This window comes from Erythrolamprus reginae, chromosome 4 (assembly GCF_031021105.1).
Source record: "Erythrolamprus reginae isolate rEryReg1 chromosome 4, rEryReg1.hap1, whole genome shotgun sequence".
Taxonomy (NCBI): Eukaryota; Metazoa; Chordata; class Lepidosauria; order Squamata; family Dipsadidae; genus Erythrolamprus; species Erythrolamprus reginae.
Window position 1 is genome coordinate 91,478,093 of NC_091953.1, and position 26,685 is coordinate 91,504,777.

General features: G+C 37.9%; 1 protein-coding gene across 1 annotated transcript; it reads left to right on the top strand.

Moving 5' to 3' along the window:
• The first annotated feature begins 3,845 nt into the window (after positions 1–3,845).
• On the top strand, positions 3,846–25,228 carry MXRA5 (matrix remodeling associated 5). The gene is made up of 6 exons (XM_070751814.1): positions 3,846–4,072; positions 4,721–4,850; positions 5,391–5,781; positions 7,755–12,434; positions 13,979–14,879; positions 23,320–25,228. Exons 1-6 carry the CDS (start codon positions 3,867–3,869, stop codon positions 25,226–25,228), a joined length of 8,217 nt encoding a protein of 2,738 aa, XP_070607915.1. The 5' UTR covers positions 3,846–3,866.
• Positions 25,229–26,685: the final 1,457 nt, after the last annotated feature.

The window sequence follows — 26,685 nt, forward strand, 5'->3', positions numbered from 1 at the left end:
TATGTCTGAGGAAGATAGGACACACTGCATCAGATAGAAACTACTCCCCTCTGTGTGTGTTTCTCTCTCTCTCCCCCTCTCTCTCTCTCCCTCCCTCCCTCCCTCCCTCCCTATCTATCTATCTATCTATACATTATGAAAATGAATGGAATTGATACAGAACCATACAAAGATGTATTGCGAACCCTCGGAGATGGTTTGCAACTTGGGTGTCCTCCTCAATCCACAGCTAACATTAGAACACCATCTTTTGGCTGTGGCGAAGAGGACGTTTGCCCAGGTTCACCTGGTGCACCAGCTGCGGCCCTATTTGGACAGGGACTCTGCTCACAGTCACTCATGCCCTCATCACCTTGAGGTTTGACTACTGCAACACTTTCTACGTGGGGCTGTTCAGAAACTTCAGATTGTGCAGAATGCGGCCACAAGAGCACTCATGGGATTTCCTAGATATGCCCATGTCTTGTCAACACTCCGTGGCCTGCACTGGCTGCCGATCAGTTTCCTGTCACAATTCAAAGTGCTGGTAATGACCTATAAAGCCCTACATGGCATCAGAGCAGAATACCTACAAGACCGCCTTTTGCTGCATGAATCCCAGTGGCCGATTAGGTCCCACATAGTTGGCCTTCTCCAGGTCCATTTGACTAAACAATGTCGTCTGGCGGGACCCAGGAAAAGAGCCTTGTCTTTGGTTGCCCCAGCCCTCTGGAATCAACTCCTCCCGGAGATTTGAACTGCCCCTACCCTCCTCGCCTTCCACAAAATGTTGAAGACACATCTTTGCCGGCAAGGGTGGGGGTATTAATCCCCCCCTTTTTGTTTGACCTCTGTATCATGATTAGTTGGACTGAATGTGTATGACTGTGTAGTCAATGATTGCTATGACAATGTATTTTTAATATTGTATTTATATTTATACTGTATTATTGTTACGTTGTGAGCCGCCCCGAGTGCTCGGAGAGGGGTGGCATGCAAATCTAATAAATTATTATTATTATTATTATTATTATTATTATTATTATTATATTATAAGAGTAGCATGGAATACCTGTTTGTCAGAATTAGATATGAAAAGCATGTCAAGATAATAAATCATAAATCTCATATGAGTTAACTGCAAAAATATGTGCAAAAAGGTCACATATTATTACTGTATATTTAAGATGAAGAAAAGAAAATATAAATAGAAGGCTATACTAAATCTAAATTACAGGATGTTAGCTTTCAGATCCATGTTGGGATAACTGTCTAGACGGTAACACTAATTTGATAGTAGAACTATCAGCAGGGTGTTGGGGCTCTGTTTTCAGAAAGTCTAGTTGCGATTGATTTCTGTTTCTGTGTCAAAAAGAAGTTGAATGGCCCAGAATAGTCTGTCCCAACTTTGTCACTTCACATGTGTTGGATTTCAAGTGTTATAATAGTCTCCATCAGCATAGATTTTGCTAATTTTAGCTGGGGATTAGAGTAGTTGAAGCATGCTTAGGCATTTCAGAAAAAGCTGGAGTACATTTAGTGGTGTACTCTGCCATACATGGTTATTAATCTAGTGAGACTTTAGTCCTAATTAAAGCAATAGAAGAAATATAATAATTCTTCTAGGCTTTTGGTAATTGGTGGTCTGTCTCTATTTAAAACATTCAAATAAATGTTTTTCTTGTCTTCTCACAAGTACTGGCTGATGGCCAAGTTTCCAGCAGAATATCTTTGCTCATCATCAGTAAACGTGTGATCTCTCTCCACTGAAAAGCACTAGTTTGGTGCAGACTTGGTACTCTGCCATGATTTAGTGAGACATGGAGAATTTAAAATGAGCCTTAAACACACACATGGATTCTTCCATTCTAGTTCTCCACTTGTGTACACAGCTTTTTCTTGGAATATGCTAAACCATAATTTCCTATTAAACATGAAACAGCAAAATATGGATTGTATTAGTTTTCCCTGCCACAATGAAACCAAGTAGTAACTAATTAAACTTATTATAAAATGGGAAGAGAGAATGAGAAGAAGCTACATAAGCCTTAGGCACATTCCAAGCTCATTTACATATGTAGCACAAAACTGGTTTGGCATCATGTCTGAACCAAGCTATTTGATGTAATATGTGGTATATCAAAGTATTTGCCAGTAGAATGGGAGCTATAATGAATGCAGTTGGAGTTTGCAATTACTGAATTCTCTGTATGAAAAATGTGTAGTAAAATATGAAGAAACTTGCTTTTATATAGATGTAACTTTATTTCTAATCAGATGGGTTTGCCCCATGAAGATGCAAATATAAATATAAAGTCTAAAGATACCTTATTTATCATAACTCTTAGCCTTTATTCATTTCAGGACATTAGCTCTTGATAAAATTTGGTTATATTTTTATTTAAAGAAAAATGAGCATTTTAACTAGCATCTTTTGATGTTAAAAATTCTGTTTTTCTTTAAATAGGAATTATAGGAAGAGTAGATATGATGTAGATTAGTTCTCAAAAGAAAAGAAAATAGGCAACATATCTAAATAGATATTTATGAATATTTATGATATTTATCAGTTTTATGAAAGAAATGTCTTGTTAAATAGAACTTTGTCAGACATCTCATACCAGAGTTTTTTTGGGAAGGGATGTTGCTTTTTAAGAAGGGTACTGTTATCCACCTACTAAGCCTAATGAAATCTTTCAGTTACAATAGCTTGCATTTTATGCTGATAGGAAAAGCACTTTATTGCTTGCAGATTTAAATGTAAACAGAACTTTTGAAGACTAGTGGCTCAGCTATTGTGAATAGGAAGAAGTTTGGAAAGATTATAATACTGGCTTTACTTGGTAAATATATGACACCATTTGACTCAAGAACATGGTTCTTGCAGGGGTATACCCCTGGTTATGCAGGGGTATATTATGAAAGGCAGTAGCCTTTCATAATATACCCCTGCAGTATTAGGGTGGAAAAGAGAGAAGTTACTCAAGGGGGAAAAATCCCTGAGTATAACAAGCAGAAAATCAGAAAACTCCCAGTGAAATTTATTGGTGAATAGAAACAAAGTGAGAGCTTGTATAATTTATATCAGCTGTAAATAAGTAATTTTTCTTATAGGAAAAGAAGTTTTCAGATAGGAAATTGAGAGATAAATTATCAGAAAATCTGACATTTATGTATTTTTCTATTATATTCTTCTATGATACTTTAAAATCATTGACTTATACTAGTCATAGTTAATATAGAACAGGGAATGTCTTATACAATCATATGTCAGTATTTACTAGTAGAATTATTGTATCCAGTGGTTTAGTCATATTTCAGTGATTAAGTCCAAATATTTAGATTTTTTAAAATAATAGGGGTGATCTCAAAATATTGTGTTAACTGCTAAGAATAACAGCAATAAGCTTCCTAGTAATGTTTTAATACCAACAGGTTTTAATGTCAATAGAGTTTAGGACCTATTCTATCCTGTGGATAATTCTACTCCATATTCTTAATTATGTAAACAAATGAGGGATCCTTTGTTTCCTGTTGTTGACTAATATGGTTGGAGATTCAGTCTCCTTCAGTGGTTAGTACATAGAAAAGGTCATTTTGATTGAGCTACTAAGACATCCCCAACATCAAATAACTTTCCATGTCCTACTTATGTTGTCACGTTTGTATTGATTAAGAATGAAAGTTACTCTACTCTCAGAAATGTCAGTTTTGATGTTTAATATTAAAAGCCTATGTTAGATTTGCTTTCTTGTCGATTTGTTCTAATTTACAAAGCATTCTAAACCTATTAGCAAATATTTCAATTTGGAGATCTTGATTGCTGTACCTAAATTGTACTTGTCTAATAATTCATTTTTTTCACAAATGAATTAAGGTAGAGCAAAATGAAGAATTTTAGGAAGATGCAAAGGCAACCAAATTTGGAGACACTATCCATGGTGCTGATTGTCTGTCTGGGGATTTCAGAAGTCATCCTAGCATGTCCTCAGCCATGTGCCTGCTATGTTCCCAGTGAAGTTCACTGCACATTTCGGTCCTTAGTGGCTGTGCCATCAAAAATTTCTAAGCATGTGGAACGAATTAATTTGGGGTTTGTATAGTAATTTTTCTGTGGAGTTTTATATTCTTGAATATAATTATGCGAAATTAATCCTGCATGTCTAGATCAGGGGTCACCAACCTTTCAGACCTCAAGGACCACTAAATTCATAATTTTAAATCCCAAAGACCACTAACAAGATTCTTTTTAAGATGAACAGTATTTAGTGCAATATAAAAATGCAAATAATTTTTCTGTAGACCACCAAAATTTTCTGTGACCACTGATCTAGTTGTAGCATTTTTTCATTGTTAAGGAAATAAAGTGCAATCTGAAACAAATATCTTTCATAAAGAGATTACCCTTTGATTAACTATTACAGTAGAACCTTTGGTCATGACCATCATTCATTACCTAACTTTAGTCACAATCTGAATCTAATTTTGCAAATTTGGCATTTAGCAAAAAAAAAAAAAAAAAGGCACAGAAGGGGAAATAGACCATGGGGAAAAAAATGTGAATTTTTTTGTCAGAACCCAATTTAGTCATGGTTAGAAGCATTCGTGGCCAGAGGTTCTACTGTATAATTTTTTTTAAATGTTAAATTTGGATTGTGACCTAGCTTATGCAATATTGTAAGGGTTCTCATTACAAAATAATAGTGAATGATGAAACAAATCTCCATTTCTTTTTTTCCAGGTTTAACAGCATTCAAGCTCTATCTGAAAGCTCATTTGCAGGACTTTCAAAGCTTGAACTGCTTATGCTTCATGGCAATGATATCCAAAATATACCAAATGGTGCTTTAAAAGATCTGTCATCACTACAGGTAAAGCCAAAAATATTTACTAAACAAATCACAACTCTTAGAGTGTGTATTTCCTATGCATTAGTGAACAAAAGTGTGTTCCAGTAGGCACCCAAAATCTGGCTATACAGAAGCCAATTATTTGGTTACTAAAGAATTCATCTATGACTATAAGATATTATCTTAAATAGACATGCCTGCTCATACTTGCTAGTGATATATGACACTTCAATAAATATACATTTTTAAAAAACATTGTGCATTTTAATTCTTTTAGAGTTAAAGATTATTGACTCTTGTAGCCCTAATACAGTAAGGTCTGCTAAAATTAATTTCCTGTGGATTTTTATGTATCTAGCTCAAATTCCTTTGATTCTGAAAAAGGATAGCTAAGAATCTCTAGATTGAGCCATTAAGTTATTCTGTACCACTGATGAAAAATTGAGAATTGTAATTTAGCTAATTCTGATGGAACAAATTTTCTATTTCTTCAAAAACATGCTTTTCTGTAAAGTTCAAATATCAATAAAGATAGTAACCTTAATTTATTTGTCCTTTCAGGTATTCAAAATAAGCTATAACAAATTGCAGGTTATAACTGGCCAAACCCTCCAAGGGCTTTTCAACTTGATGAGACTGCATCTGGATCACAACCGAATTGAATTCATCCACCCAAATGCTTTCAATGGATTAACTTCCCTCAGACTTCTCCACTTGGAAGAAAATCTGCTTCAGCAGCTTCACCCAAACACATTTTCAACATTCTTAGTTCTCGATTACTTCAGGATGTCAACAATAAAGCATCTTTATTTATCTGAAAATGCCATTAGAACATTGCCTAAGGGCATTTTTGAAAGGATGCCTCTTTTAGAGAATATTTATCTTCATGGGAATCCTTGGTCTTGTGACTGCAGACTAGAATGGTTCCTTGAATGGATTGAGAATTCTGCAGGTAAGAGGAACTTTGTAACAAACAGTTGTTAGAAATCATCTTCAGAAGAAATTGGCCAGAAATACTGTCTGGATATAGGCATGGTACAGGTTGTTCTCAATGTATGGCCATTACTTTAATGATAGTTTGAAGTTACAACAGCCTTACAACCTTGAAGTTATCACCATTGTATTAACGCCACAATCAGGTAATTGTAACCAGCTCATATTTATGACAATTGCAGCATTTTGCATTCATACACAATCATGATTTCCACCCTACCTTGTTGTCTTCCAACAAGTCAGGAAGCCATAGTTGCTTAAGGACCACATAATTCACTTAAGTGGAAAATATACTTAATGACTGTGGTAAAAATGGTCATAAAATTGAGTCAGGACACATGATGACTCACTTAATGACTGCATTGCTCAGGAATCAATACTTTGGTTACGATTGTGATAATAAATTAGTAACAATTTATATTATTAAATCATCTTGAGGTGTTTTCATGTAATTATATTGTATAAATTCAGTCTTTCTGCTTTATCCTGTAGTCTGTAGCTATCCATCATGTTTGAGGCTTTTTTTCCTCAAAATAATATAATTTTCATAATTTGCCATGCCATTCAATGGACAAAAATGAAAACCGCTTTTTTTCCCAATACATCAAGAATAAACAGAAACAAAATAAACACTTCAAGTGGCAATACCATTTCTTCATAAAATTAATAACCTATTGTTCAATTTAGAATAAAAAAGACAAAACTTGCTTCACCCTTATTATATTTCTGATATTGTACAATATTAAGTTGGATGAAACAAACTTGCTTTCTCATAATGTAAACATTTAAGTAGATATGAGAGGAGTCTTTTAAGCACTAAAATTCTGTTTGGGAAAGTTTTGTATTTGTGAGGTGAGATTTTCAAGTGATGTAAGAAGCAACAAAAACAATTTATTTGACTTTAGAAGCAAAGCCAAAGTTGTAGAATAGTCTGAATAATTATGAGTCATGTCTTTCTTTGCTTGTTTGTTTATTAAAATTGAAATTTTAGTGCTATATCCATGGTTTCTTAGGGAGCATATCTTTATAAATAACCATAAATAATTGACAATTAAAACACCTCCAGCAGCAACAATGATGACAATAACAATAATAATGTAACATTTTTGAAATACAAAAAATATTATACCAGCAATGAGCAGTGTTTAATCATGCTAATCAAAGAAAATGCTGTCAATGTGATCTGATACTGGACGAATGTCCAGTATGTCCTATTCATTCTACGTACTTTTGCACATTATATTTCCCTATGATCTATTTTATACCTATTTTATTTGTTCAGTGTTGAATAAAATATATGTAAAATTTGTAGGTGCTTCTGACACAAACAAAAAAAAAGTGTTTCACTTCTTTAAAGTATACTTTGCTTTCCTTTTTTTAAAAAATTGCATGGTACTACAATGTGGATAACTTGATATTAGAATAAGCTGGGAATTGCATACTATAAACATGTAATCCCACTTTTGCAGAGGTCATGTAGTCATATTTATGAACCAATGAGCTATTGGGTAGTATGAAATTAAGTGAATAAATATAAAATGACACATTTATTAAAAATATACATTTTCTAATGGTTAACCCAGATAGCATAAACATTAAAATATTTAACATTAAATATTTAAAATAACATGAACAAACTACTGTAGATAAAAATAATTAAAACAAATTCAGGCCAGTTTAAGAATAATTTAATTAAATTATTAAAAATAAGGGACAACTTTTAAAAAAGAAAAGATTTTTTCCAAATGGTTTGAAGATTACCGCACAAAACATGAGGTTGGACTAGAAGACCTCCAAGGTCTCTTCAAATCTTATGATTATAGGTTTCCAAGCCCATTACTAAATTCAAAATATAGTTTAAAACATGGAGCAGCAGAGAACACAGAACAAAAATCCTGTGAATTCAAAATGCCTTTTCTTTTTGTCTTTCAGGTATCCTAAAATGTAAAAAAGATAAAGCCTATGAAGAAGGTCAGCTTTGTCCTAAATGTAGTTTTCCTAAACAATTCCAAAAACAAGATATTCAAAATATGAAAGACATTTCCTGCAGAAAGCCAATCATACAATCACCATTAAAACAGAGCATCAATATCCAGGAAAACGATGAGGGTAAAGAAGATGACATCTCTGAATTACTAATGGAAGAATTTCAGTGGCCTCCATGGAACATTACTCTGAACTTGACTGATGAACACAAAAACTCAGTGAACCTCAAATGTGAAATTAAAAAACCAACAGACTCTACCAAAATTCAGTGGAATCAGATCTCTCCTTATGAAATTGTGGTCAATGATACCATTTCTTTGGATATGGAATGTCATATGAACCGAGAAAACTATGAGAAGTTGTGGAAACTTATTGCATATTACAGTGAAGTTCCCGTCAAACTTAAAAGAGAACATGTGCTCACTCGTGAGTCTAAATTAAGCTATCACTATAGGCAAGGTTCTGATTATGATGCTCCCTATTACACAGGTGTGAAAGGCAGAATCTTTGCTGAGCCTGCCTGGGTGATGCAGCCATTCATACACATCCAATTAAACAGACAACAGAGCACAGGAAAAATGGTAGTTCTCTCTTTTTCTTCCCAGGTTTCTCAAACTATTCGACCTCATGAAAACAAGCAACAGAGAAGCAGCTGGGTTATGATAGAGCAAGACCAGCACACAAGAGTTGCTCAAAGTATAGTAGAAGGTTCAAGTGCTCAGCTTAGCTGTAATGTCAAAGCATCAGAAAGTCCTTCTATCAGGTGGATTCTCCCAGATGGGACAAAATTGAAAGCTCCATTTAAAATGGAAGGCAAAAGGTTTTCTGTCCTCAGTAGTGGCCAGTTAATCATCAGGTCAGTGGCCTATGCTGATTCAGGGATATATCACTGTGTTGCTCAAGTGAGAGATGATGTGGACACAGTTGCCTATAGAGTTCTAGTGCAACCCAGAGTTATTCAGCAAATTGACTCCGAACTAACAAAACTTGAAAAAAATATGGGAGATTCCATACTGTTGCCTTGTAATGCAGTAGCTATACCAGATGCTCATTTAAGCTGGATACTTCCAAGCAGCCAAATTATTAATGATTTGTCAAACTTAACTAATGGATATTTGCTAGGAAATGGCACATTATTAATTCCATACAGTGATATAGGTGACAGCGGTTACTACAGATGTGTGGCTATCAATCAACAAGGATCAGATGATGTTGTTGTTAAAGTAACAGTAAATAAGATGGTTTCTGACAGGTCATCTAAAAGGATCAAATTTAAAAAGCAACCTGATTCAAGAACCTCAGTAAGGGGGCAGGTCATCAGCGATGATGAGGGATCAGGTGATAAAGAGATTTATAGTACGCCAAGCAAGAAATTTCATCTCAAAAACTATGAACAATCACTTAAACAGAACAGTGATGACATTTTTCATGTTCCGGTAAGAACAAATAAAAAAGGAAAACGTAAAATGAAATTATGGAAAGGCATTGATAGGACTGAAGAGATTAATGTTGCTGAGGGTAGAAGAGTATTTGAATCCAGAAGGAGAATTCATATGACAAATAAACAAATAAATCCACAGCACTGGGCTAACATTTTGGCAAAAGTCCGAAGAAAAAGTCTTCCCAGACTTACAACCACTTCTGCTCCTCTTCTAAGTACCACAACAGAGATTCCTTTTACACAATGGACCACAAGAAGTCATCTACCTATCTCCAATCTCCCACCAAGGAGTGCTGTGGAATTCAGTGAAGAAGGATCTTCAGCAGATATTTCCCATTTGGATGAAGCTGAATTCTTTTCAGTCACCATTCCCTCTGTCATCAGCATGCAGAATTATAATCAAGACCAAATACTTTCTTCAGCAGTACATGTGGAAGATGAATTCTCAAAAATGCCAGAAGATCCATTCCACATGAGAACCTCTGTAGCACAGAAAATCCAGTTCTCTCCAACTATGCAGATACAACCTTGGGATCATAGTGATTCAAACACAGGCCAATTAAAAGTAGAAGAACCAAAAAGGATAGACTTTTTTAATGGTGAAATAAATAGAATCTCAAAAAAAGTTGTACCTTATACTCAGAGCACTTTAATAATAGTCAGCAACAGGGAGAAAGCCACACCTAATCCATATTCAGAAATTCCAGTCAAAGATCCTGTCCTTGCCAAAAGCCATAAGACTAAAACCAGCAAACAATATTTACAAGCTAAATCTATGGGTAATGTAAGTAATGTCGCAATAACTTTTACACATGCTGAAATCAACAACTCTGCTACCATTGTTGCACCTACTTCTCAAATGGCAGATTTTGCTCCTAAAGAACATGACAACATAGAATATGTACAAGTAATTCCTTTTAATCCGTTTACAGATTCTAAAAACCTAATATTAACAAATGTAAATCTTAAAAAAACAAAATCCTCTTCTACTATAGAAAGTACTATTCATCCACTGAAAAAGAAAGAATGGATGCTGACATCTGCTACTACTAACAAACCAACAACAGCAGACATAATAACAGCATATGAAAGAAAATTGAGTACACCTGAACCAGTGATCAGTAAGCATTCACGAAGAAGACCATTTGGCAGACGGAGAACAAATAGATTTAAAAGACCAAAACCAATCCCTCCTACAGTTTTTAATGTAGAAGAGATAACCTTTGTTCCAAAAATATCTAAACTTGACAATACTACTCAAACCACACAAGGTTATACGGCTGGATATCAGAAGCCAGAGAATGAAATACAAAAACTGAGTTCTTCATCATTAATAAATGCAATTACTTTGCAAAAAAACCAGGACACAATACCAACTTCAGCTGTTCAGCTTTCTACTTCATTACCTAAGACACCATTAACTGATTCTAGTGTCATAAAGGATCAGAAAAGTCAAGTGACATCGACATATAATTCAGTGACTACGGCACTCCCAAAGCAATTGCATTTATCTCATGATCCAGAGTATACAACAGCTACAGAAAATCAGTTACCCATAGCTTATAATCATGTGACAAATACCCCCACAGCAAGCATTTTGGAAGAGAGCTCAACATCATCTTTTGATCTTACCTCTTCAGTGATACCAGAACTTGAAGAAAAAGCTAAAAATTTCTCATCAGACTCCCCAAATGTTATTGATTCAACAGTAGCTCAGGCAATGTCTGCTGCTAAGCAGTATCTATCTGTTAACCAAACAGAACATCCCGAAACCCTGCCATCTTTAGAAAAATGGTGGAATTTTTCAGATTCCTTATTAAAGACTACAGTGGAACCACTTTTTCATACAGTTGAAAAAGTGACTATATCTCACCACAGTTCAGTCTCTGATCATACTTCTATACCTAAAGAAATGAATCAAATTATTGATCTTTGGCAAAATAAAACACGCATTCTACCAACTTCAGGATACTCCAAAGAAATTACTAAGCAGTTCAATAATCATGAAGATGAGATTGCAATATATAGAACTGAAAAAAAGCATTCCCCAATTGTATCCATTTCAATGCTCACTCCTCCTCCTCCATTAACACCTATAAATCTTAATTTATCATATAATTCTTCAATAAAGGAAAATCACACATCTATTAAACTAACATATCCAGATAGGAAGATATCCACTGTGGATAGTATAAGAGCCAGATATAGCTCAAGACAGAATGAATTTTCCACCACTCAACAAAAGCAAGATAGTAGCAGGCCATACAGCAGCTTTTCATTAAATCCAAATATCCCAAATCAACCAGTTGGAAAAAACCTGGGTTTTTCACCTCCAAAGTACATTCATGTGAGAGGGACTGTAAAACCTCCATATCCCATTGCACCAGGATTTTTTCATCATTTTATAACTCACCAAGTGCCCCTTCATTATACCAATAAACCAGAGATAACAGCATACCCAGCCTATACCACACAAGAGAGAAAAACCTTTTCAACTTTCCCTACCCCCACATCTGCTCCATTATATAAACCTAAAATGCCTATTCTGGGCAAATCTGACAACCAAGATGAAACAAGACAAAATATTCATTCCAAAATTTTTGTCAGCAACTTTCTTCCTGAAAGAGATAAACCTGAAAGAATAATCAATCACGCTATACCATATTTGCACAATGTTAGAACACAATTTCTGATAAACAGAACCAGGATATTTCAACACTTGGATGTGAATTCTAAACCACTGGTACCTAATCTACCAGTACCAGTAAGCACAACTGAGAAAACATTTATCTCTGTTACCAAGAAGATAATGCATAGCACTCCTTTAAAAGCCACCACTATCCCAGTACCTTCTATATCCTTGGATACTGTACCTGCATCTGGGACAATCAGTCCTACCTTCATTACTCCAAAAATAAAATCTCAAGGGAGTTCAACCTTGCAGTCTTCCAGTAGTATCTATTATAATAATCCAAATGTCTTATTTGGGCCTAAACTGGATAGAATTAAGGTTTTCAACTCAAGCCTCATTCAGTCTTCTGTACCTTTAACACAAGGAAAAAAACCTAAAATTGTCACTAAAATATCTAACATTATTTCCATTCTTGCGGAGTTGGATGTTGCTATCCCATGTGATGCCACAGGAGAACCCAAGCCTTTCCTTTCTTGGACAAAAATTTCTACAGGTAACCTTTTTAATCCTCTCATTTCAACAGCAGTTGCAAGTACAATCTGATTGAATGCATTTAATTTAACATATATTTTTGTTTCTTTGGGTGATTTCCCAGTGCAGTACATTTATAAAGTTGTTCAATCAGTAAAATAGATCATTGCATCATGTATACAGTGATCCCTCGATTTTCGCAGCTTCAAACTTCACGAAACGCTATACCACGGTTTTTCAAAAAATATTAATTAAAAAATACTCCACGTTTTTTTTGCTATACCACGGTTTTTCCCACCCGATGATGTCATACGTCATCACCAAGAGTCACTTCTCTGTCTCTTTCTCTTTCTTTCCTGTCATTCTCTGCTTCAATCATTTTCTCATTTCTCTTTTTTTCTCCCCTTTTTTCTATCATTTCTCTCTCTCTTCCTTCCACTCTTCTCTCTCTCTCTTTCTTCCTCTCTCTCACTCTCTTCCTTCCTTTCTCATCTCTTTCTTTCTTTCCTTCTCACTCTTTATCTCTCCCCCTCTTGCTCTCTCTCTTTTTCTCACTTTCCCTCTCTCGTGCACCCACCAGCCTCCGGAGAATGCCTGTCCCGCCTCTCTTGCAGCAGAGGAGAAAGAGAGGTGGAGCGGGTGGCGAGCGGGCGAACGGGCGAGCAGCGAATGGGCGAGTGGCGAGTGGGCGGGCGGGTGGCGGGCGGGCGGGCGGCGAGTGAGCGGGAGGGCGGGCGAGCGGCGGGCGGGCGAACGGGCGAGTGGCGGGCAGGCGGGCGAACGGGCGAGCGGCGAGCGAGCGGGATGGCGGCGGGCAGGCGGGCGGGCGAGCGGCGAGGAGGCCGGAGGCGCTGGGGAGGTGGCCGACATTAAAAACAACCATTGCCAGCCTCCGAACTTTTGTCGCTCCCCACCTCCACCTGCAAGCCCTTGCGCGGCCATGGAAAAAGGGTGCGCATGCGCAGATGGTGTTTTTACTTCCGTGCCGCTATATCGCGGAAAATCGATTATCGCGGGAGGTCTTGGAACGTAACCCCTGTGATAATCGAGGGATCACTGTATTTGCAGTCTTTGGTGTGCATTATTGATGCAAAATAAAAAAATATATCTTGCTGGGCACTCTCATCTTTATTGTGAAATTCATTGAAGCTATATTTAATGTGTTAATTCAGTAAATTGATTCCATAGTAATGTTAATTCCAGTCAATCTAGCCACCCCGAGTCTACGGAGAGGGGTGGCATACAAATCTAATAAATAATAATAAAAAGAGCATAGGATAAATCTGTGGTTTTAAAATATCTGAAGAATGCCCTAATATATGTTATAGACTGTGATGCTTCTTTTAATATAAAAAGGACACCCTAAAGTCTCTAATTTTTATTGAAAGATTGAAGCAAATGGTTAGATTTGGTACTTACATTTTACTGAATCTTAGATTTTACTGGGGTCTTAGATTTTACTGGAGTATTGCAGTGCATTTCTAGGTTCTATTTAATAGATGATGAATATTTTAGAAAGTGTTGAAATAACTACTTGTTTTTCATTTTCCTATACTGAAACTTTAGGAGCAACGATAACAGCCCAAACAAAGATGCAGCGTTTTGACGTCTTGAAAAATGGCACACTCCTTATTCACAGTGTTCAGCTTCAGGACCGTGGACAGTATCTGTGTGCTGTTGAGAACTCTCATGGCACTGATAAAATGATTGTCCTGTTAAGTGTCCTAGCTCAACAGCCCAAAATGCTGGGTCCTCGCTTTAGAGATTTGACTGTTTATTTTGGAGAAAAAGTGACTATGGATTGCCAAGCCACTGGCATCCCAAACCCACACATTTCTTGGATTTTTCCCAACCGTAAAATATTTCAAACTGTGAGTACTATGGAAGGAAGGGTTATGCTATATGAGAACCGAACCTTGCTTCTGAAAGACACGAACTTTCAAGATCGGGGAATTTACAAATGCATAGCCAGCAATGCTGCAGGAGCTGACAGTATTGCCGTGAGACTTCACATAGCTGCCTTGCCACCAATTATTGAGCAGGAGAAAGAAGAAAACATTTCCCTCAATGTGGGGCAAAGCATTAACATTCACTGTAGTGCAAAAGCAGCTCCTCCGCCTGGCATCCGTTGGATACTTTTTGATGGGACTCAGATTCGGCCCTCTCAATTTGTTCATGGTAACCTGTTTGTTTTTCCAAATGGAACCCTTTATATACGTCATGTATTGCCCAAAGACAGTGGGAGTTATGAATGCATTGCAGCAAATATGGTTGGAGCAGTCAGGAGAACCATAAATCTGCAGGTCAAAAAGCAGTCAACAAATGCCAAGATCACAGGAAGCTCACCGCAGAGAACAGATGTAACCTATGGAAGCATCCTGCGACTGAATTGCAGTGCCTCTGGGGATCCCTGGCCATGGATACTCTGGAGGCTTCCTTCAAAAAGAATGGTGGATTCTCTACAGAGGTAAATATTTCTTTTGCCATTCTAGTATAAGTTGTTGTATTTTGATTTTATAGATAACAATTCTTCAAATCAACATCATCCTTTCATTCATTCCAGTAATATCTACATTAGGTCAGGTGCATGAACTGTGGGCCCATGATTATCTATGGCTTCCTAACCTATGGGTAAGACATTCAAAGTCCTTACAGAAGTTGCTCCCAATGTGTAACATTAGCAAAATAGATGGGATGAATTATTAACTTCTGGAAAATAAATATATTGATTTCTTAATTTAATTCAAATTACCTCATTTGTAATTTTTCTGTGGCCATTTGAAATTTGTTCCAGGGTTTCCAAAAATTGCACATCTGCTTTATGTTCTGTGATTATAAGTTATCAGTTTATATCCTGTACATTAGAATCTAAGTATAGATTCAAAGCAAAGATACATTAGAATCTAACTATATATTGTAATTTCTGAATATGAACTAATCAGCAAACATAATTTTTATATCGTTGTATTTCCCTTTCATGTAACATTGCAACATTTGTGGATTGCCTGATTTTATGTATAAGATATATCAGATATAAGCTAGGTCAGTCGATAGCTGAACTTGACCTTAAGAGACAAATATACTGAGGCAGGAAGTAGGTCACAGTTTCAGCCTTTTCAATGTTTTATGCATCTTGGATGGGTTTGATAAAGCTAACTAAAAGTATGCTCTGCTGATCTTTGAATGGGGAATAATATAGAAAGAATTGGACATCTTTACTTCTTAAGCAGAGAATTATTTCCCCACTACAGCAATGAAGTCACTTTCTAGCTCCATATTCCAGTTTGTGATGGAATTATATCTTGTTCCATTTGCTGCAAACTGAGGTTCCTGGTGGAATACATGCTTAATATGAAAAGGGTTCCAAATTTCCTTTCCTGGCCTCAAGTCTTTCATGATTGGCAAAGGAAAACTGCACCATAACTTTAAAAAGCCAATACCAAAGCATGAGTAGATTAATAGTCCCCTTTGCAGTTGTCTGGCAATGTTTGTTGTAATATTTGTAACATATGCATAGTCTATGGATGAACAGTAGATACAGAGTTAATCATTTTTGTTTTAGTATCACATTACATTTCATTTAAATTAGTGAAGGTGTGTCTATTATATGAGTTAAATAATCTCAAAAACCATTTAGCGGGAATTGGATAAATAGTGATAGGATATTAAGGCATCTCATACATTCTTCATTAAAAGTATAAAGAGTGTATTAATTAAAAAAAAAACTTCTTTAGTGATAACTGTGTTTGCTGTGACTTACCATATTTTTCAGAGTATAAGATGCACCTTTTTACCCCCCCAAAAGAGGGTCAAAAGCTGGGTGTGTCTTATACACTGAATGCTGTACCTGGGGAGGGGGGAGGGGGTTGGCGGGACAGCAGTAATAGCCGCAATTGGTAGCAACAGAGAGCTGATTGGTGGTATTCCAGGAGATTGATCCAACCGCCAATCAGAAAGGAAGAAGGAAGGGGGAGATAGTGAAGTTAGCGATCGAAATGGCAGCTTCACCGGAGAAAATGCAAGGGGTAATTTCCAGTGCCTGTGGTGGAGGTTAGTGTGCTCCAATCAGCCTCTGATGACACCAAGACAGAGGAGCAGTGGGGGCAGGGGGGAAGCAGCTCCAATGTGGAGAAGTAAAGCAGGGAGCCTCAAAGGGGATTCAGCTCCAATGAAAGGCTTTTGGGAAATGCCCCCCCATGCCCCTGAACAGCCGATTCTGGGAAGAATGGGAGAAGCTGCGCTCCCTGCATGATCTGAGAGCCAGACTGCCGTGAGTATTTGTGTGTGAGAGAGAGAGAGAGAAAGAGAGAGAGAGAGAAAAAACAGAATGAAGAAGGGTTTGTATCATTATGCAAAATTGCTCAGTGCTTCTCAGCAGCCTCCTTCTATGGTAGCTAATGCAAATTTCCTTAATTTCTATCACTGACTAGCCAAGCCCCACCACATCTCTGGCTGCCCAAAGCAGAATGAAAAGAGAGACACAACGCGTGTGCACAGAAACTTCACCTCCCTTTCCAGTTATCATACTGAAAGAAAGCTGAATTCAATACAGTTTCTTTCACCAACCTCTCTAGTATTAAAGTGATCTGGACTCCAGTCTCTCTTTCCTAGGGTAAGATTGGACTAAAATAACTCCCAGCTTTGCACTGACTACAGAAGGAGATACTTTTCACTTCCTGTTGGATCATTTTCGATCATTTCTGCAAGTGGGTTGGGGGAGGAGAGAGAGGGATAAGTAGCTCCTCTTTCCCTCCCTCCCTCCTTCTCAAAAGACTGCAACTTTGTCCCTCGCATTTCCTTTCCTGAATCCCCGGTGATAATCTTTATGGCTCTCTGTAAATAGAGCTAAAAAGTTTAAAGAGCAAAGTAGCTACAGTCAGAGGAGGACTAGCTCAGTAGGTTTGAATACCCTTGCAGTACACCCTAATCCCTAACCCAGGGGTCTTCAAACCTGACAGCTTTAAAACTAATGAACTTCAACTCCCATTCCTGAACTAGCATGACTGGAGGATTCTGGGAATTGAAATCCACAAGTCTTAAAGTTGCCAGATTTGGAGACCCTTGCACCCCTAATCGCTAATCCAGGGGTTTTCAAAATTGACAGCTTTAAGACTAATGAACTTCAACTCCCATTCCTGAACTAGCATGACTGGAGGATTCTGGGAATTGAAGTCCACAAGTCTTAAAGTTGCCAAATTTGAAGACCCCTGGGGTAGGGATTAAGGGTGCAAAGGTCTCCAAACCTGGGAACTTTAAGACTTGTGGACTTCAACTCCCATTCCTGAGCTAGCATGACTGGAGAAGGAATACTGGGAATTGGTCCACAAGTCTTAAAGCTGTCAAGTTTTAAGTTTGTAAAAATTGTCCATGGTTGTAAAAAGTATACATGTTTGTAAAAAGTATTCTGCTACACTGGTATTTTATTAAATAATATATTACTGCACCATTTGGTTCAGAATACTTTTTCCCTTGTTTTGCACCTCTAAAATCTAGGTGGGTCTTATATTCTGGTGCGTCTTATATTCTGAAAAATACGATACATGATGAAGTTTGCAAAGTGCCAAATTAAAAAAACTATTTAACCAAGCTGTCATAGATTCAAAAATTTAAAGTGGAAAAGGGAGGGAGGGAGAGGGGGAGTGTCTGTCAAATGTGGATAATAAATGCTGAGATATTTTTTGAGGATGATATATTGGACTGAAATGGTGGTGCTATAAATATCATTTCACATAAGTACCGTAATCCTTGTCATTTACCTCGCAGAGGGAATTTAATGTATCATGCATAGAAATAATATTTCTTCTTTTATGGAATTTTAAAATTGCATTTTTTGCAAGAATCTGCATAGCCACTGTAAGGGGTCCAAAAGTTATTAGTTTTCCATACTTTATTGCTGTCATTTAGTTGGTTCTTGCTATTTTCATCAGCCCAGATCTGATAACCCTATTATCTAGCTCAATCTACACATTCCTACATAGATTAACATCATAGCATGGGAAGTTTGATGGACTTTAATTACTTACCCATTGTTTTATGAAGGGGCAAAACCTATATTGAATAGGTTATTCTATGGCAGACTAGGAATAGTAGAAAGGAAATTAGTTAGAGAAAATCATAGGGAGAAGGTATAAAAGTATCAGCTAAAATATCAGCTACACATGACTGAGTGGCAATTCAGTCCTATTCTCACAGCTTTGAGTCTCAAGAGCACTAGGTTGAGACCTAAAACTGCATTCTACCTCCCAAGCTGTGGTAGTTATGACTTGATAACTACCACAAAATACTGAAAGTATGTTCCACTGCTATTTTTATGAATTTATTAATTATATTGACCCTTCCATCTCACAAAAGTGACTCTAGTAGGTTTACAACAAAACAAAAATATAAAAACAACAAATATAAAATGAATAAAATTCACGTTAAAAGATAAATATTAGAAACACAAATGTACAAAGCCAAGGCACAGAGAGGATAACAAACGTGTCCTCAATACTTGAGCCATTTAAGCATGTTTCTAGCTCCTTGGGAACCCCAAGCCTGATAACAAATCATTGTCTTGAGACACTTCTGGGATGCCAAAAGGGATGATTAAATGTTTAATGTATTTTGCATAATATATTTAATGAAAATATTACAAGAAATGAGCAAGCATGTATGCAATGAAATGTCAACTCTTTACTGGTCCCAAATAATCTTTCCTCTCTTTTTAAATTTGAGCTTGAAAGGCCTAAAAAAAGTCAGTTACTCTAGTGGTTAAGGCACCGTGGTAGAAACCAGGAGACTGAGAGTTCTAGTCCTGCCTTAGATATGAAAACCAACTGGATAACTTTGGACCAGTCACTGTCTCTCAGCCCAACAACAGAGTTGTTGTGGGGAAAATAGGAGGGAGAAGGAGTATTAGATATGTCCTCTTTATCACCTTCAGTTATTTAATAATTAATAATAATAATTTATTAGATTTTATGCCGCCCCTCTCTGCAGACTCGGGGCGGCTCACAACAATAATAATAACGATGTGCAATGTAACAAATCTAATATATAAAAGAAAGTATCTAAAAACCCGACATTTAAAAACTATACAACAAAAGCATATCATACATAAAACTATATAAGCCTGGGGAAGATGTCTCAATTCTCCCATGCCTGGTGATAAATATAGGTGGGTCTTAAGCAATTTACAAAAGACAAGGAGGGTGGGGGCAGTTCTGATCTCTGGGGGGAGTTGGTTCCAGAGGGTTGGGGCTGCCACAGAGAAGGCTCTTCCCCTGGGGCCTGCTAGATGACATTGTTTAGTTGACGGGACCGGAGAAGGACAACTCTGTGGGACCTTATCGGCCACTGGGATTCGTGCAGCAGAAGATGGTCCCGGAGGTATTCTGGTCCAATGTCATGTAGGGCTTTATAGGTCATTACCAACACTTTGAATTGTGACCGGAAACTGATCGGCAGCCAATGCAAACCACGGAATGTTGGAGAGACGTGGGCGAACCTTGGTAACCCCACAATAGCTCTCATGGCCACATTCTGCACGATCTGAAGTTTCCGAACACTCTTCAAAGGTAGCCCCATGAGGAGAGCATTGCAGTAGTCGAACCTATTATTTAAAAAGAAATGAAGGTTGGATATAAATGTCAGTCATGATCATTGGGTATGTCTTAAATTCCTTTCTTTTATTCTCGTGGAGTTTGAATTGAACAGAAATAACTATAAATCTATTTGTCAACTCTTTATTTTAGTTTTACCCAGATACACAGTGATATATGCAAAAATATAGTGTGAGTATGTTCCACTGCTATTTTTATGAATTTATTAATTATATTGACCCTTCCATCTCACAAATGATACAAATGGAATGAGAAATGACTCAAACAGTGGGAGCAGCTTAAGGGTAAAAAAATTCTCAACCAGAATCAGTATCCAAGGCAAACATCTAATTCATGAAATAAGCATAACAAACTGAAATTATGTCATTAGATTTCTATAATGATTTAATGTAGATTCTTCATACATTTTACTGTGACATACAAAGTTTTGCCCTTATACATTAAGCATGTTAGCTACATTTTAAGAAATTACTTCATGTAAATAAGGTTTTGTATAAGCCTTATTTAAAGCTTATACTTTGTATAAGGCTTTTAAAACTGAACTTTCCATTTCTTTTCTATGCTAAGAAGCCCATGATGGATTATTGACAGCATAATTCAGCATAATTCAGTGTATATCTATTCCAATGTGAAATATATTTCCCAGAAGTATGTATGAGATTGGTGCCAAAATTTGAATATTAATAAATACATATATATTTCACTTTTAATAGATAGAATTTTTAAAACTGCTATAAAAATACTATCAGTTTCTGCGGAAAGGTTTCTTGGTTAGTAAACATATGTATATCTTTTCATATGGACTGTAGTCTCAATATCCTGTTCATGTTTATAAACATGTGTATCCATGCGTACAAAGTTACCTGGAACTTATCCATGCCGTGTGTGTGATTTTTTTCATGTCTACATGCAGGATTCAGTTTTATAAATAAAACCACAGTTTTCAAAAAGGAAATTGAAAGTAAATAAAAACATCCTTTTATTAAAATACAATTTCAGCATGATTGTTGGCCTGAAAATGAATATAATTATTTTTAAGGGTAAAGGTTTGTTCTCCAAACTTGTGTGTCTGTTTCCAAATATTTACTAGGCTATGTAACATCTTCAGCAGTTAGGGGATGCCAATGTCAGTGTTTTTCTGTTTATAAGGGCTTCATGTGGTCAGTAGGTCTTGTGATGGTGAGGTCATATCAAGTGAGGGTCTCATCAGGTCAGGTTATTGTGATAGGTCTTGTGATGGGTCAGTGTGGGTGTGTCAAGAGATGATCTTGTGGTAGGCCTTGTGATGGGTCAGATGTGAGTCACCAATGAGACCCTTGTGATGGGTCTTGTGTCTGATTTTAGGTCAATGGGTCTGTTGATGGAATTCCTTGTGCAGTGCCAGGCTTTGATGAACTCATGAGTGTGGCAGATGTAGTGGGGAACACCATTCCCTGTAAGCTGCATGCGTGAGCAGGCGCACGCCCCAAAATACCCCCCTGTGCACCCTTTTCCACGGGCGCGCACTCCCCATGGGGGGGCAGGGGCGGAGAGGCATCGGCTGTAGAAGGAAAGGGAGCCGCGGCCATCCCTGCCTCCCCACCGTGCCTCCGGCCCCCTTGTGCCCCTGGCCTTTCGGTGCTGCCCCCGCCCGCCCGATCAGCCCCCTCTCCTCCTCTTCCGCCGAAAGAAAAGCGCAGAGGCTGCCTGATTGAGCCTCCCGATGCCGCTTCGCCCTGCCTGTCTCCATTGTGTTTTTTTTGGGGGGGGGAGCGGCGGGAAAGCCCTGTGCTAGCCAGGAAAGCCAGCTTTCCGGGAAAGCAGCACGCCTTTTAAACACACTGCTTTCCTGCACCTCTTTCCTGGGAGGGGGAAGTGCCCCCCCCCGCCCAGGAAAGAGTTGCAGGAATGCAGCGCATTTGAAAAGCACGCTGCTTTGCCGGAAAGCCGGCTTTCCTGGCCGGCACAGGGATTTCCTGCCGCTCCCCCCCGAAAACACAACAGAAACAGGCAGGGCGAAGTGGCGTGGAGAAACGGGAGGCTAAAGCTGGTGGCGGCAGACCTCCATTGTGTTTTTGGCTGGGGGGGGCAGGAGGACCTTCCTGGCTTTCCCGGGCAGCTGGCTTGAGCCTTGTGCCGGTCAGCAAAGCTGGCTGCCCACCAGAGACGTGGAGAGAAAGAAGGGAAAGAGAGGGAGGGAAAGAGGAGAGGAAAGAAGGAGGGAGGGAAGGATGGGAGAGAAAAGTGAACGAGAGGGAGAGAGAAAGGGAGGAAGAGAGGAAGGAAGGAAGAGATACATATAAAGGGAGAGAGGGAGAAAGTGAGGGAGAGGGAGGGGAAGAGGGGAAGGAAGGAAAAGAGAGAGAGAAAGAGAAAAAAGTGGAAGGAAGAGAGAAGGAAAGAAAGGAAGGGAGAGACAGAGAAAGAGAGAGAGAGAGAAGATAGGAAGGAAGAGAGAGAGTGAGAGAGAGCAAGAAAGAAAGAGTGAGAGAGCAGAGAGGAAGGAAGAGAGTGAGAGAGAGTGAGAGAGAGGAAGAAAGCAAGAGAGAGAGGAGTGGAAGGAAGAGAGAGGGAGAGAGAAATGATAGAAAATAGGGGAGAAAAAAGAGAAATGAGAAAATGATTGAGGCAGAGAATGACAGGAAAGAGAGAGAAACAGAGAGAGAAGTGACTCTTGATTTAAAGCATATGGTAAAAGAAAAAAAAACCCAGCCCTCACCTGTTTTTATTAATAGTTATGTTTTTGGATTTGCTGGTTGTTTTAGTTTTAATAGTAATAGAGTTTGGTTTGGTTTTATTATTAATTTCTTTTAATAAAAAAGAAGGGATTTATTGTTTGTTTGTTTGTTTATTTATTTATTTATACTTCTATGCCGCCCAGTCCCAAGGGGACTGCCACTCAGACACTATCCTTTTCTGACCACCCCGAAAAAAAATAGAGGGAACATTGGTGGGGACAATGATTTCGTGTTGCTACAATTGAATTGGTGCTGTTTAATGTCAGTATGAGTAGTAAATATAGGTTTGGGATCATGGCATTTGATTGCCAGTTGATGTTCGTGGATCCTGTTGTTTTATTCATCTTTGTCCCACGTAGAATTGGTTGCAATTGTTAGTGTTGCTTTAGTAAATTACATTGTTTATTTCATTCTTTTGTAGCTTATCTTGTTCTGTATTAGGCTCAGAGAATGAACCTTCATCCTCATCCTATATCTCAGCTACAGATATTTACCACTACTGTATTGCATATTTTTGTTTAGCAATAGCTCAACAGATAATGGTTTAATAAGCATATATTCTTCTTTCTTTTTCTGTTTAAAACAGTTTGGACAGCAGAATCAAGGTGCTCGGCAATGGAACTCTGGTTATCCACTCTGTCACTGACAAGGATGCAGGAGACTATTTGTGTATGGCCCGCAACAAAATTGGAGATGATTATGTGGTCCTCAAAGTGAATGTGATGATGAAACCTGCCAAAATCGAACAAAAGAATGAGAATAATCACAAAGTGATATATGGAGGAGATCTAAAAGTTGACTGTGTTGCCACAGGTCTACCAAACCCTGAAATCTCTTGGACTCTTCCTGATGGAAGTATGGTTAACACCTTCATGCAATCAGATGACAGTGGAAGCCGAGCAAAAAGATATGTGGTATTCAACAATGGAACATTATATTTCAATGAAGTAGGGCTGAAAGAAGAAGGAGACTACACTTGTTATGCAGAGAATCAAATCGGTAAAGATGAGATGAAAGTGCGGGTTAAAGTAGTAGCTGAACCTGCCATGATTAGGAATAAAACCTATGTCATTCTCAACATCCCATATGGTGATGCAGTATCTGTAGAATGCAAAGCAAAAGGGGAACCTACTCCAAAGGTAGTCTGGTTATCCCCAAGCAATAGACCTATCCCCATCTTATCAGATAAATATCAAGTGAACATAGATGGGACACTTCTCATTAAAAAAGCCCAAAGATCTGACAGTGGCAACTATACATGTGTAGCCCGCAATAGCGCTGGAGAGGACCGCAAAATTGTTTGGATCCATGTCAATGTTCAACCCCCTAAAATAAATGGTCACCCCAGCACCATCACCTCAGTCAGAGAAATAGCTGTAAAAGACAGCCGGAAGCTTATTGATTGTAAGGCCGAAGGCATCCCATCTCCCCGGGTCATGTGGGCTTTCCCAGAAGGAGTGATCCTCCCTGCCCCCTATTATGGCAACAGAATTACTGTACATCGCAATGGCACACTGGATATTCATGGGGTAAGGCACACAGATGCTGTGCAGCTGGTCTGTATTGGCAGAAATGAAGGAGGAGAGGCCCGCCTAGTTATGCAGCTTCAGGTTGTGGATCATGTGGAAAAACCCTTTTTTGGGGATCCTGTTACTGAAAGGATTACAGCCACTGCAGGTCACAGCATCAATCTAAATTGCTCAGTCCACGGGACCCCCTCACCCAGAACTGCCTGGATCCTTCCCAATGGTACTGAACTGATGAAAAGTAGTCATCTGCAGAGATTTTATCACAAAAGAGATGGGATACTACACATCAGTGCTCTGTCTGCAGCAGATGCTGGGACTTATCGTTGCACTGCTAGGAACCCAGGGGGCTATGTAGAGAGGGTGGTCTTCCTCAAAGTGGGAGTGAAACCAGAAATCAGCAATCATTATAACAACCTGGTGAGCATCATCAATGGAGAGACATTACAGCTTCACTGTGCCACCCAGCCTGGTCAGCGAGCTCGTGTAGCCTGGACCCTGCCTAATGGAATGGTGTTAGATAGTCCCCAGGTTATTGGACGATTCTCCCTGCTTGAGAATGGCTCCCTCATTGTACGCGAGGCCTCTGTGTTTGATAGAGGGACTTACCTGTGCAAGGTAGCCACAGATTATGGCTCTTCCCTTATGAATATTCCTGTGATTGTGATTGCCTACCCACCACGGATCACAAGTGAACCAGCGCCTGTCATTTATGCAAGGCCAGGGAATACAGTGAAGCTGAATTGTATGGCCATTGGAATTCCTAAAGCAGAAATAACATGGGAACTTCCAGAAAAACTGCATCTAATCACAGGAGCTCAGTCCCGTCTGTACGGAAACAAATTTCTTCATCCCCAGGGCTCCCTAATCATCCAGCAGGCTACACAAAGAGATGCTGGCTTCTATAAATGCACTGCTAAAAATATACTTGGCAGTGATTCCAAAGCAACCTATATACACATATTCTAAAATCCTAGCAAACATCTTTGAATATATAGAAGTATTTAAAATCCTTGTCAAATGAACAATGATAGGAATAAAGTAGCTGAATACAAATGGTGAATCACGCACCTTAATATTAATAAAATAACAAATTATAATGCAGACAGGTATTGTTTTAGAGAAAGCTTAGGAACCATCTCTGTGCTGTTAACAGAAATTCTCACCATCTGCCTTGGAACCTAACATTAGAACAAGGAGGTATACAATCAAAATTCAGTGGACCACTGTAAAATGGATGTGTTTGAGGTAGCTTTGAAATTTGACTAGGAGGGACCCTGTATCCATGTATCAATCAAGTCAAATTTGTTAATGGGGATTTCATGGGAATCATCACTGTAATTAATTCTTTTGTGCAATGCATAAAGCCCCCTTTCTCTTTTGCAGTTCTCTTGAATCTTTCAATAACTCTCTGATTTTATTTCAGTATGGCAAGACAATATGGCAAGACAATAATTACTGTAAACATAAAAACAGAACTCAGCAACAGAATTTCTAGTTGACATCCTTTTATTTTATAGTTGTCTATGTGTGTTTTTCAGACTATGAGACTAGAAAAATATCAGTCACAGGTGTCTCAGTACATAAATTATTGGTCTTTACAAGACTCTGATATTTCACTGTATTTTATGTAATATTAAGATCAATATACTGTGTTTTATAATAAAAATATTTTCCACATTTTTTCATAGTGGCTTTTCTATTGATAACTTCAGGCAGAATCCAATGAGGGTATATTTAAAAAACCACTCCATTCCGTTTTAATTCTTAACTATCTATTTAATTATTTAAATAACGATGTTAACATATTTTAAAGCAATGTTCTTATTTTTAAATGACTTGCCAAAATATATGTATGATGTACAATAATGTATAGATACTTTAGTGGTTTGAACATTGCACAATTAGTTCATCATGGGTTCCTTATCTTGAACATCTAATGAAAGAACTTGGAAAACACATGATTAATATAATAATCAATTGGCATTTTAAATCTCTTACTAGTGTGTCAGGAGATCCATTAAGGTTCCCATTCTTAGTAGCCTTTTTATTTTAAACAATAGAATATAATAGGACAGCATTAGATACATGCTAACAAACTAGTTCCAAAAATTTCAGCACTGGACTGAAAAAGGATGGCTCACCAAAGGCAAATGATTGCAGATAAGGACATAATTGCCCTATTTTTGCCCACTGAATCTTTGTCCGAGAAATAGCCTCAAACAGAAGGATATCATATGTATAATTTGCTGCTAGAGTTATATCTACATATTGGATGCTTTTGTCACAAATATATATACAATGTTGGCTAAGCTATCTGACTTGGAATGCAAGTGTTTCGTATTTGTGTTTAGTGCAATGCAACCTCTTATTTACATTGTCCTCCCATTCATCTTCTCCTTCTGTGCTTGACCTGGTAAGTGCTG